The sequence below is a fragment of the Mesoplodon densirostris genome, chromosome 10 (assembly GCF_025265405.1).
Source record: "Mesoplodon densirostris isolate mMesDen1 chromosome 10, mMesDen1 primary haplotype, whole genome shotgun sequence".
In the NCBI taxonomy this organism is placed as follows: domain Eukaryota; kingdom Metazoa; phylum Chordata; class Mammalia; order Artiodactyla; family Ziphiidae; genus Mesoplodon; species Mesoplodon densirostris.
Window position 1 is genome coordinate 109,792,470 of NC_082670.1, and position 11,908 is coordinate 109,804,377.

Consider the following 11,908-nt stretch of genomic DNA (forward strand, 5'->3'; position numbering starts at 1 on the left):
GCACTCCTAGCCACGCGTCAGCACTCGGTTGCCCTGGGTCCTTGTCTGCTCTTGGCATTGTCAGACTCTAATTTTAGCCATGCTGGTGGCTATGTGGTGGCATTTCACTGTAATGTCACTTTGCATTTCCACAATTACCTTTTCACAGGCTTACTGGCATTTGGATCCTCTTGTGAAGTGTCTGCAAACCTCTTTCGTGTTTCTGTCTTAGGTTTTCTGTCCTTTTCACTGACATGTAGAGTCCTCCCCAGGTCTGATCGCAGGCCCTCGGGTCCGGGCCTTGCAGAGACCTTCCCAAGTGTGCGGCTCCTCCACCCTCTGCCCACTTCACACCTTCCTTTACTCACCTGGACCCCTGGGAATTCTGTTTTGTGACCCGTGCATCGCACCTGCTCCCAAGAGCATCTGAATATCATGACACCTTCATCTAACTCAGCCGGGAACCCTGTGGAGCTCCAGACCCACACGTCCCTCTTCAGCCTCGCTCTTCACACGAGGTCCACGGGCCAGCAGCGCCCACGTCCCCCGAGAGCTGGTTGGAAACGTGACATCACCGAGCTTGCTCCGAGGCTCTCCACTCCACTCCCCACCCCCAGGCCGAGAGAGCCCAGCCATCTCCGCTTGGAAGTTTCACGTGTGCCCCCAAGGGGACCACGTGTCAAAACTGGGACAGCACAGTTAGAGGCATTTAAATATCGAAACTTAGCAAATTAGCGGTGCACACACACCCCACCTCTAACGGCTGCACGCGAGGCTGGCTGGACACCCAGACTCTACATCTGAGGCGCTTCGTGGTGGAAGCCCCGAGCCACAGGGGGTCCGCGGGCCCTTGGTGACGCACCTGAGTGTCCGCAGGGCTCCGTCCTCACTCCTCTCCTCCCCCAAAGAGCTCTGAACCCGCCCGCCACCCCGTCCACTGTACACACATCCCTCCCAGATTCCCGCCTCCTCGTAAGGGGTGCTGCCGGGGCCACTTGACCTTGTAACACCTGTTGTCCACCCTTCAGAGCCCTCTTCCTAAAACACAGATCTGACTGCCACTCCTGGATTAAGCAGGTTTAATCGCTCCCTGTTGCCGTCAGGATCGAGTGAAACTTTCACGGCTCAGCCAACTCGCACCGGCCCCTCGTGCCACCCCCTCTGCAGCCCACAGCCTGAGGAGCTGCCCTCAGTCCCCAGACGCTGGCTGTCACAAAGGGCTCCCCACCCCCAAGGCCCCCACCTGCGTCCATCGCTGCCCAGACACCTTCTCTAACCTCTAGGCCAGACCAGGGACTTGGGCCCCCTGCTTCCCCATAGGCACGTGTGCTGCCCTCTCCTGCCATGGCCCGTTCGGGGGTCTCTCCCGAGAGGAGCACAGAGCCCCAAATCCAGGGCCCACGGCTGATTCGCTGTCGGCAGTATGTCAGGTTTACCTGGGGCCAAGGCCCTCAAGTGGAAAGTGAAGTCTCCAAAACCTGCAAAGAAGGTTTCTCTGTACCTCGTGGCCGGTACATGCCAGGCCCTCAGTTGCTAAACTGTTCCTGTCTCTCCTCCTTACGGCCGCCCTGGGATGCCCTCCCTCATCCCTACCGAACTGGCTTTTAAAAAATTAGCTTTGAGATGTAATTTATGTACAGTGAAATCCATCTATGTTGAGTGTGAAGTTTGAGTGCTGACACACAGGTATAGTCACACAAGCACCTAATCGACATGCAAAATATTTCCATCACCTCGAGAAGCACCCTTGTGCCCCTGAGGAGACCCCTCCCCACCCCAGCCCCAGGCGACCACTGATCTGCTTTCTGCCACTGAAGCCAAATTGGCTTTTACACCTTCTCTGTTTTCCAGGGTCCTGAACCACAGGATGGGCTGTGGTGTCTGCTTCCTGGGAATGCAGTGATTCATAGAAACAAAATAAAGTTTTATTTATTATTGCATCATATGAGAAGCAGAAGATTTTTCCTCAAATTTGCAATATTTGAAATGTTCATCATGCTTGGCCTGAAAACAGGGTCCAGTTTGCAGAGCCCTGAGGGGCCGTCTTCCTCCAGGGCAGCTCTGACCCAGCCCGGCCCACCAGGTGTCCCCAGGGAGACCTGAGGTGTCCTCAACTTCTGGCTTGCACGAGTCAGGGAGGGTGGGGCCTTCTCTGACGTCAGGAACTCTGGAGCAGGACAGGTGCAAGGGGACCACCTCAATGCTGGCTTCACACATGTTCCAAGCACCTTTGAGATCCTGAGAGCTGTTGAGCTGTCCATTGCTTGTGGGCACCTGCACTGCTCACCCTTTACCCTTGACCCATCAGAAGGCCTTGGTGTTTCTCCTTCCAAAGCACATCTCAGAACTACCCGCTTCTCTCCGAATGCACTGTCCCTGCTCATCCATCTCCCGCCTGGATTAAGAGCCTCCTGCTTTGTGTCTACGTGGTCACAATGTTGTTACCTCACGAGACAAAAGCTGCAATCGGTCCTTGGGAGAATCTAATCCAGAATGAAACTTCCCGTTTTGTCTCAGAACCGTCTTATCACAACCAGTTGTTTGGATCTGAACCAGCTCCTACGGGTGGTTACAGGTGGTAGTTCTGTCTCTTGTCTGGGAAAATCTCTGCGAGCTTCTCGTTACACTGCTGACGTGGTGCAGAAACCAAGCGGTGGTTCCTGAGACTGTCTCATGTCCTGGATTCGTCTCTTTACTCCCTGATGGTGTCTTTTCAAAAAATGGTGCTGGGAAAACTGACATCCACATGCAAAAGAATGAAGCTGGACCCTTACCTTATACCACAAACAAGAATGAACTCAAAATGGATCAAAGACCTAAATGTAAGACCTAAAACTACAAAATCTTAGAAGAAAACATAGAGAAAAACTTCCTAACACTGGATGTGGCAACGATTTCTTGGAATGACACCAAAGCATGGATGACAGAAGTAAAAAGAGATAAATTGCACGGAATGAAAATTTAAAACTTCTGTGAATCAAAGGACACCATCAAAAGTGTGAACAGGCAACCTAAGGAATGGGAGGAAATATCTGCAAAACATATATCTAATAAGGGGTTGATATCCAGAATATAGAGAACTCCTGAAACTCAACAACAATAAAAAATATTTTTAAATGGGCAAAGGACTGTATGTCTTCTTCCAAAGAAGACATACACATGGCCAAGAAGCAAGTGAAAAGATGCTCAACATCACTAATCACGAGGGAAATTCAAGTGGAAACCACAAAGAAATATGACTTCACACACACTGCGACGGCTGCTATAAAACAAAACAAAACACAGAAAATAATAAGGGTTGGTGAGGATGTAGAGAAAGTGGAGCCCTTGTGCACTGGTGGTGGGAGTGTAAAACGGTGCAGCCACTACGGAAAACAGTATGGCGGTTCCTCAAAACATAGAACCATATGATCCAGCAACTCCATTTCTGGGTATTTACCCAAAAGAATTGAAAGCAGGGTCTCAAAGAGATATTTGTACAGCATGTTCACAGCAGCACTATTCACAACAGATAAAAACACGGACGCACCCCATGTCCATCGACAGGTGGATGGATAAACAAAGTGCAGTCCACACATGCAATGGAATATGATTCAGCCTTAAAAAGGAAGGACGTTCTGACACCTGCCACAACACAATGAAGCTTGAGGACACTGTGCTCAGTGAAATAAGCCAGTCACAAAGGGACAAGCACTGTAGGATCCCACTTATATGAGGGCCCTGGAGGAGTCAAGTCCACAGAGACAGAAAGTAGGCCTGTGGGTGCCAGGGGCTGGGGGAGGAGGGTGGGGAGTGAGTGTTTAATGGAGACAGAGATGCAGTTCTGCAAGATGGAAACGTTCTGGAGATGGTGGTGGTCACGGCTGCACGTTATGAATGTACTTGATGTCAGTTAACTGGACACTTAAAATGATTAAGATGATACATTTTATGTTAAAATGATAAAATTTATGTTGTTTTATCGCAATAAAAAATTTGGAAAAGATGATGAGCAACCTATTAGAGTTTTCCATGAGCATTTTGTGATTCTTTGTTCATAAGACACACAGCTATGAATCCAGTTCTTTGGTCTTTATATGGGGCACCTTCCACTTAATTAACGAGAATTTTCAATCCATTTACCTACAGTTTCTCAAGTTCATATTGTGAATAACAGGACCTTTATCAAATGATTTATTTCATTTTAAAATTACTGAACTAATAGATCCTCATTATCCAAACAGAAAACGCATACACGCAGAAACGAGAAAACTATGATTACCCGTAATTCTATCTCCCACAGATAATCTGTCACCGTTTGGTACCACACTTCCAGACCGTTCTCTTATGCATAGATACTTTTCTTTTACTCACCAAAAAAGTGATCAACGTGAATAAACTGCATGGTAACTTGCCTTTTTTATTTCATAATATATCATGGACAATTTTCCTTGTTAATCAATAAGTTTTATTACAGTTTTCTCCAAGGCCTACTGTATAATTTTCTGAGCTAATCTCCTATTGTTGGAATTGATTAGATGAGTTCATATTTGGAAAGTATTTAGGACAGTGTCTGGCACATGGAAAGTGCTATATAAATAATTTCAAATGTGTTAAAAAGCCACAAGAATACAGGAGAAATTGGCAAATCCTCAATCATAAAGTTAGATTTTTAACACTCGCTTCTTGGAAAACTACAGATCAAGTTCACAGAAACGGGGGAAGCTATGGGGATGGGAATGATGTCCGTGGTTATCTCAGCGGCCCCCGCACAGCTGCCTTCTCGCCAGGCCGCGTCCCAACCCCGAGCTGTTCTCCACCACACCCCGTCCCCCGCTTCCTCCAGGGGATGCTGCACAGCCTCCCGGATGCCGTGCCCACGTCCGCCCAGTCCGTGGGGCTGCAGCAGGGCCTGCTGCTCTGACGCTCAGACCCGAGCCCGCCTGCCCCTTCCAACGCGAACGCCACCACGGCTCCCTCACTCCGGCCCACTGGTCCCTGGAAGGTGGGGACAGCTGGCTGCCCGGCCTCCCCAGCCTCTTGGCTTCTGGCTCTGCCTCTGGCCCTGTGGGCACCTGGAGGGGTCTGCTCCCCCGGGGGCCCTGGAGCTCGGCTTTCTCTGCCCACAAGGCCCTCGCTCCCTGACCCCTTCTCCCGGCGGCGCTGACTCTCTCTGTAACCCGGCAGGACCCTACGAGGCCTTCCCAGAATAGACCCCACCCATGTTCTCCACCTGCCTCCTGTCTGTAGAAAAACTTTAGTCAAAGAAGAAATTTAATCAGAGAAGTGAGAAAATGCAGAAAGAAAGGAAGACAGCCAAGCAAAACAAAATAATACTTTAGCCGTTAAACAAAGTGAAGGACCTTTAGTTCCTCCTCAAGGGCTACAGACACTATTCTGAGCCATGTCCCTTGAGCTGTTTTGCAGATACTCAGGCCCCCACCAGGTGGGAGAAGTTAACTGTCTGCTGCCCACAAGCACGTAGACCCCAGACCAGTTGGAACCAGAAGGTTGATGAGGCCGACTCCCGGTTACCTCACCACCGGCCAATCAGGAGGACTGTCCATGAGCTGACCACGCCCTGCTCCTTGAACACTATACAACCCCTCACTACCCCCTCCGGGAGGGACACAGTCTTGAGGGCATTAGCCCGCTGTGGCCCCCTTTGCCTGGCAAAGCAATGAAGCTATTTCTTTGCTCCTTCACCCAAAACTCTGTCTCTGTGTCTCTATCCGGCACTGGGGCACAGAGGCTGCGTTCCGGCAACAGCGCCCCCTCCAGAGCAGCTCCAAGCCCCTCCGTCATCTCTCCCTCCTCTGATCACCAGGTCAGCTGCACACCCAGCCCTTCTCGCCAGCACTCAACACAGCTCCCCCGTGCCTTTGTTTCTGGGATTAACCGATAACTGGATCAATCCAACCAGCTTCTCACCTACCATGGAGTCACGGGGAGGAGGGCAGGTCCCACACTCTCCTTCAGAGTCACACCTGGAGGCCCAGCCCCGCCCTCCTCACCTGCAGACGCTGGCTCCCCGTCCTCACAGAAAAGCACCACGGGCAGGGCCAGCACACAGGCCGCAAGGCAACAGCGTGAGGTGGGCCAGGGTGGCCGCTGCTCCTTCCTGGAGCCTGCGTGAGCTGGGGCATCACGGCCAGAAAGCAGTGCTGACCTGGGGACTCCCAGGACCGTGAGCTCCTCCTCCGAGCACAGCATTTCAGCACCAAAGTAGAACCTTCCGGGGAGTCAGGTGTCTGTGGGAGAGGGAGCGGCTTTTGTCTGCTTGGGGCGGGTCCTTTTCTGCTTCACTCAGAAGGGGTGTCCCGTCTCCTGGTCAAAGTTAACCTAGGTCTGGGTCCTCTAGGCCCCCCTTCCGGTTCCAACACTCTCTCCTCCCTCACCCCCTAGTGACTCTTTATCTCCATCATCCCCTAAACCTGGGCCAATGTGATGGTGCAAACTGAGAGGCTCAGCTCTTACACACGACTTAGGAATAAACAGTGTCAGAGAGCTGATCGCAAGAGGAGTCTTTCCCCCGCCCCGCCACCCCCTCTCTCCCAGGGCAGCTCCTGCGACCCCTGCAGCTAATTATTTTGGTGCCCACTTCCGCTTCTCCAGACACCACCCTTGGTTTTCAGTGCCAGGCTGAGATGGGGTTCAGTTCACACCCCTGCCTCCCCCCACATCCCCTCCACGTGTTCAGGCAACTCAGGATCCGTCCAGCCTGCCGGCTCCAGGCCAGCCTGGCCTCGGAGACACTGTGGGTTCAGCTCCAGACTCCGCAGCAAAGCAAATACCACAGTAAACTGAGCCACATGAATGTTTGGTTTCCCAGTGCTTGTAAAGCTTATGTTTACACTCTACTGTAGTCTGTTAAGTGTGCAACAGCATTATATCTAAATAAACAATGTACATACCTTAAAAATACTTAATGACGGAACTTGCTAACCATCATTTAAGCCTTCAGCGAGTTCATCAAAGTTCACTGATTACGTCACCGTAACAAATGTAAGCGTCGTGCAAAAGCTTGAAATACCACGAGAAATTCCAAAATGTGACACAGAGACACAAAGTGCGCAAATGCTGTTGGAAAAGTGTCACCAATAGCCTAGCTCGACGCAGGGTTGCCACAAACCTCCAATTTGCAAACAACGCAATCCCTTCGAAACACGATAAAGTGAGCACAATGAACCACGTACCTGTATCCTGGCCTCCTCCTTCTCCGCCGATGCCCTCATCTCAGTGGAGCGCGTCCTCTAGTAGTTTTCTGAGGAAAGATGCACAGGAGGAAAACTTTGACTCTCGCGTGTCTTAAGGCACATTTACTCTGTCCTCACCCTTAATTTACATTTCGCCTGGGCTTAGAATCCTAAGCTGGAAAAGCACTTTCCTTTAAAATTTTGAAGGCAATGCTCCATTCCTTCCAGGTTTCAACCTGGGGATGAAGTCTGAAGCTGTTACAGTTCTGAAACCTTTGTCTTTGCTTTATCTGGGGAATGTAGGATTTCCTCTGCCCTTAGTTCTAAAATTTCACAATACTTTGTGCAGGCCTATTTTCATGGATATGCCGGCCCCTTGTTGGGCCCCGTTCACTCCAGAAACATACTTCAGGTTCTGGGAAATTTTCCTGAATCATGTCTTTAATTAACTCTCCTCCATTTCCTAGTGTATTTCCAGAATTCTTATTATTCAGGTAGAAGATGTCTAGTGATCCTTTTGTTTTCTTATTTTCTCTCCCATTTTTCTATTCTCTGGGGGGATTTCTTCAACTTTACCTTCCAACCCATATGTTTCTCATTTTGGCCATTTAATTTGCAAGCTCTTTGCTCTAAGTATAATTTTTATTAAAAAAAAAAAGCATGTTGTTTATGTTTCAAGGATACAATCTTATCTCTCTGAGGATGGTAATTAGTTCTCTGACTTTCTCTCTATGTACACTGTCTCTGTCCTCCAGGCTTCATTTTCTCAGTTTTATTTCACTCTCTGTCTTTGTGGCACCTGACATAACAGCCTCTCTGTTTGCTCAGTAGCGGTTCATTCTCTATCATGTAGCCACAGGTTTTCCCCAAAGCCCAGCGAGCTTGGCTGTGGGCTTCTCACTAAGAGTGGGTGCTAAAGAGCCTCGGGACATGGCTGGGCCTCGCCCTGGGGAATCACCGAAGCTGCAGCCTCTCAGCCTCTCCCAGGAGGAGGCATGTCCACGCCCCTGAAGGGACCAGGGCAGCACGCTGGGAGCCTCAAGGGTGGGACCTGGGGTCTCAGCAGAAGGCAGAGGTCTGCCCCTTCCCACCCCTGCCTCCATTTCCAGACAGAGAAGGAAAGTCTAGTCCCCTCTGCCGAGCGTGAGGAGGGGCTCAGGGGTCAGTCCCCTCCCTCCCTCTGCAGGTCAGCAAGTGTGTGACCACCGCCTCCCCACATCCTGCCCTGTTTCTGCTCACCTGGCCGCTCTTCCTGTCCGCTGCCTTTGTCGTTATCTCAGGGCGTGTGGGGACGGGAGCACCAGCAAACTCGTATGCTCAATCTTTATTTCCAAGTTTGAGCATCTTCTCAGGCATTTACTGGCCTCTAGCCTCCCACCCGCACTTTCTGTGGCTTTTTTTAAGGTCCTTCCGCCATTTCTCAGTGGAGCTGTCTATTGTCTCATTATTTCAATACTAACAACTTTTATTCCCCTCCCCCAGCTGAACGTAATCTCTATCTGCCCCCATTTTGCTTGTTGGGGAAAATGTTCTTAGGTGATTCGAGCTCATTCAGTGCTCTCCCATCCTCCTGCAGCAGAGGTTTCCCCCCAGCTCTGGGCACAGAAGCCGTGTCCTGCTCCAGGCGGGTCACATGTGCGAAGTGTTCTGTGGGTCCACCTGGTGCAGCACCTGTGGGGGCCCCTGCCCCGTGCCCTCCTGTCACCACCCCCTGTTGCTTCTGGCGTCCGTGGGAGCATCCATGTAAACATCTGCGCTCCCACCTGCATCCCGAGCGAAAGCTTCCTCTGCACCCTGACCTCGTGCCGTCCGGCGTGTGTGCCCAGTCACAGCACATCTGCTCCTCGGCCACCTCGAAGGGCAGCTGACTGCCCGCTCCACCCGGCCCCCTGCCAGGGCCCCCCACAGCTGCCTCCACGCAGGTGCTGTCCCACCCAGCAAGGGGGCCGGGACGAGCACAGCTCCCCTCCCCCCTCAGGTCCCTCAGAACGTGTCCTGAAAGGAAGGGACAGGACGGAGGGCCCCGTCCCTTCGTGCCCCCTGACTTTTTCTTGCTTCGCCTTTAAAATCTGTCTACCCTTAGGAAGGTAGGTGTGTGGGGACGTGTACCAGTCATCTACTGCAGAACAGAGCCGCAGTGACAACGACGACGACTCCCAGTAGTGTACAGCAAATGCGGCTTAGCCCGCAAACCTTAACCCTACAGCGAAGCTCTCAAACGGCCTCGCTCCCAGCCCTGCTGACCCGGACCAGGTTCAGCTCTCGGTTCCGGTCCCAGGCCACCTAGGCCGGTGCTCCTCAGCAGTCAGTGCCCAGGTCCCCAGCGACACCCCCCAAGGTTTGGGGGGCCTGTGCCCGAATCTCCTGGGCCGGTGCGCGTCTGCGGTGCCCCAGCTCTGCATGGTTTCTCACACTCGGGCAGGCTCTCAAGGCAGACGCAGAGGCACCAGCCAGACTGGACGAGCTCCCCTGAGACCTGCTGGCCTTACACCTGCCGATGTGCCCTGAGCCCAGCTGGAGTGGCTCATGTGACCTGGGATGTGGCCACAGGGAGAGGGAAGAGTTGAGGCCTTTCATGCCATCCACCTGCCCAGGAAATGCTGCAGGAGACGGGCTCCGACGTGGCTGGCTTCCCGAGGAACTTCCCATCCACCTGGTGCCCAAGGTGCACCTGCAGGTCCACGTCTGCCTGGGCCGTGCTCTGAGCTCTTCCTCCAGCACCTGCGCACTGGGGCTCTAGGCTGGCCTGCTAATCACACCTGGAGCCCACCCCCTTCTCCCCCTGGTTTTGCTGCTACGGCCCCTGACGCTCCTCCCTCTGAGGTGAAGCCCGTCCGGTCCGATCTCTGCCCCTCAGTCGAGGTGCATTTCTGAAACACGGCCCTGACCTTGGTGCACTGCTCAGCCCTCGCTGACCTCCTAGGGAAGCGGGCCACCCTGCCTGGCGGGCGTGCGTCTCACACCCCAAGGAGAGCCCCTCCTTCTGCCTGTCTCGGTTATGTTTCTGACTCTGGCCGGGGGGACCCCACTCCTCTTGGGATTTGCTTCATTTTTTTCTTCCTTACGCCTCTGGGTCCCTGTGGAGCCCAGGTGTCACTCCTCCCAGCTTCTGCCCTGCACACTGGGGAGCGGGCTGGGGGCTCGTGCGGACAGGACAGAGCAGCTCAGGTTGACCTGAGGCTTGGCCTCCAAGGAACGCCCCCCCCCGACCCCTGACCCTGAACTGCGGCTACGCTGCTGCTGCCCCGAACCCCTCCTCCGCCTCCAGCCTCTGTCCTCTCGCAGGTGGGAGCCAGGACGGCGAGCTGGCCACGTCCACGACGGGGCAGCCGCCTCCCAGGAAGGAGCCGTGCAGACACTCAGGACCCCTGACCAGCCCCTGAAGGAAATCCACACGCCTCCGGCCGCCCCCGGGGCAGACGCCGGGTCTGTCTGTGGCTTCCAGGCCTGTGCAGGGAACGGACCTCTAACTGACCCCGCCTGCTGGCCCGACATGGGGACCCCCTGTGCCGGCCCCTCCTGGGTGGGGTACCCCACCCCCTGGAGGTACACCTGGGTGCCCTTCGTCTGCCGTCTCTGGATGGGCCCCCCCTCCAGCTGCCTCAGCGCCTTCAATCTGGGCCTGGGGCGTCTCCAGCTTTGATCCCCCCCACGGGGAGCCAGCCCTCGGCCCCCTTGGCCTCTGGAGTATTTCCTTAGCCCGGGGGACCCCCAGCCCCATACCCCTCCGTCCCTCCAGCTCTGAGCGGGGACGCCCCCAGCCCCTGTGCCCAGGCGGGGTGGCAGACTCCGGGCAGCTCAGCCCCCGGGCTGCAGTGTGCGGACCATCCAGAGACGCTTCCTGCTTGAAGACATGCCAAGTCCTTCCGTCAGAACAGGCGTCCAGATTTAGCGTTTGGGCCCCCAAACTGTTCTTCAGCCCAGAACTCTGCCCTCTGCCCCCTTCCCCAGGCGCAGACCCTCAGCCCGAACCTCACCGCCCCCGCCCCCCGCCGGGCACCCCCCAGGGCCCGCGGCCGCCTCCTCCAGCTCTGATCAATCCCTGGTCACCCTCCCCAACCAGGGGAGACACGGCGTGGTACCCAGTGAGCTGTGGTCTGCGGGACGCTTACGTTTCGGTTTTTAATTTTTTAAAGGGTCTCAGACGTTACGCTGTTCACTACTGTTCAGTGCCCAGCACGCTCCCACCGGCCCACGTAAGGCCCCTCGACTTGTCATCTGTCCTCACGTGCCTTCCTCCCTCTGCCCTTCAGCCCTGCTGCCTGCACCGCCGCCTCTCCAGCCCTCATCGCGGGCCAGCACCTCGTATACTTGCAGCCTTGTACAACGGGTGTAGCCTGTGCTTTTAGATTCCATGACGACGTACTCTCATGACGCTGCTTCTTGCTCTCTTAGAGCTGTCACTCGTTTAAGATCTGCCCACCAAGCTGGTGTGCATTTAGTTCTCGGCTCCAAACCACTCTGCAGGTCACAGTGCAGCCACCACCCTTGGCTGAGCCAGTGGGCAGGGAAGGTAGCAGGTACAGGCTGCAGAGGATGGGCTGCACCTTCATGTAGGAACAGGTACAGCTCCGAGGTGACCAGGCCTGGGATCGGCCATGGGAGGGGGTCGCGGGGGCGCTGGGGTCAGAGAACACGGCGACTGGCAGTGACAAGGTAAACGGACGGATGCAGCTGCTGGGAGATCCGTCCAGGTGGGCGTGGAGGCTACAAGGAACAGGGCAGGAGAGGTGGTGAAGACACAGCCGGCCCGG

The 11,908-nt window shown here is 54.3% G+C and overlaps 1 protein-coding gene across 1 annotated transcript; it reads left to right on the top strand.

Moving 5' to 3' along the window:
• The first annotated feature begins 1,402 nt into the window (after window positions 1–1,402).
• On the top strand, window positions 1,403–11,528 carry PRR23E (PRR23 family member E). The gene is given in 11 exon segments (XM_060111513.1): window positions 1,403–1,490; window positions 4,805–4,963; window positions 5,979–6,052; window positions 8,341–8,465; window positions 9,077–9,241; window positions 9,433–9,492; window positions 10,440–10,739; window positions 10,741–10,822; window positions 10,824–10,953; window positions 10,956–11,232; window positions 11,408–11,528. Coding segments are annotated over 11 exon segments (1,581 nt in total).
• Window positions 11,529–11,908: the final 380 nt, after the last annotated feature.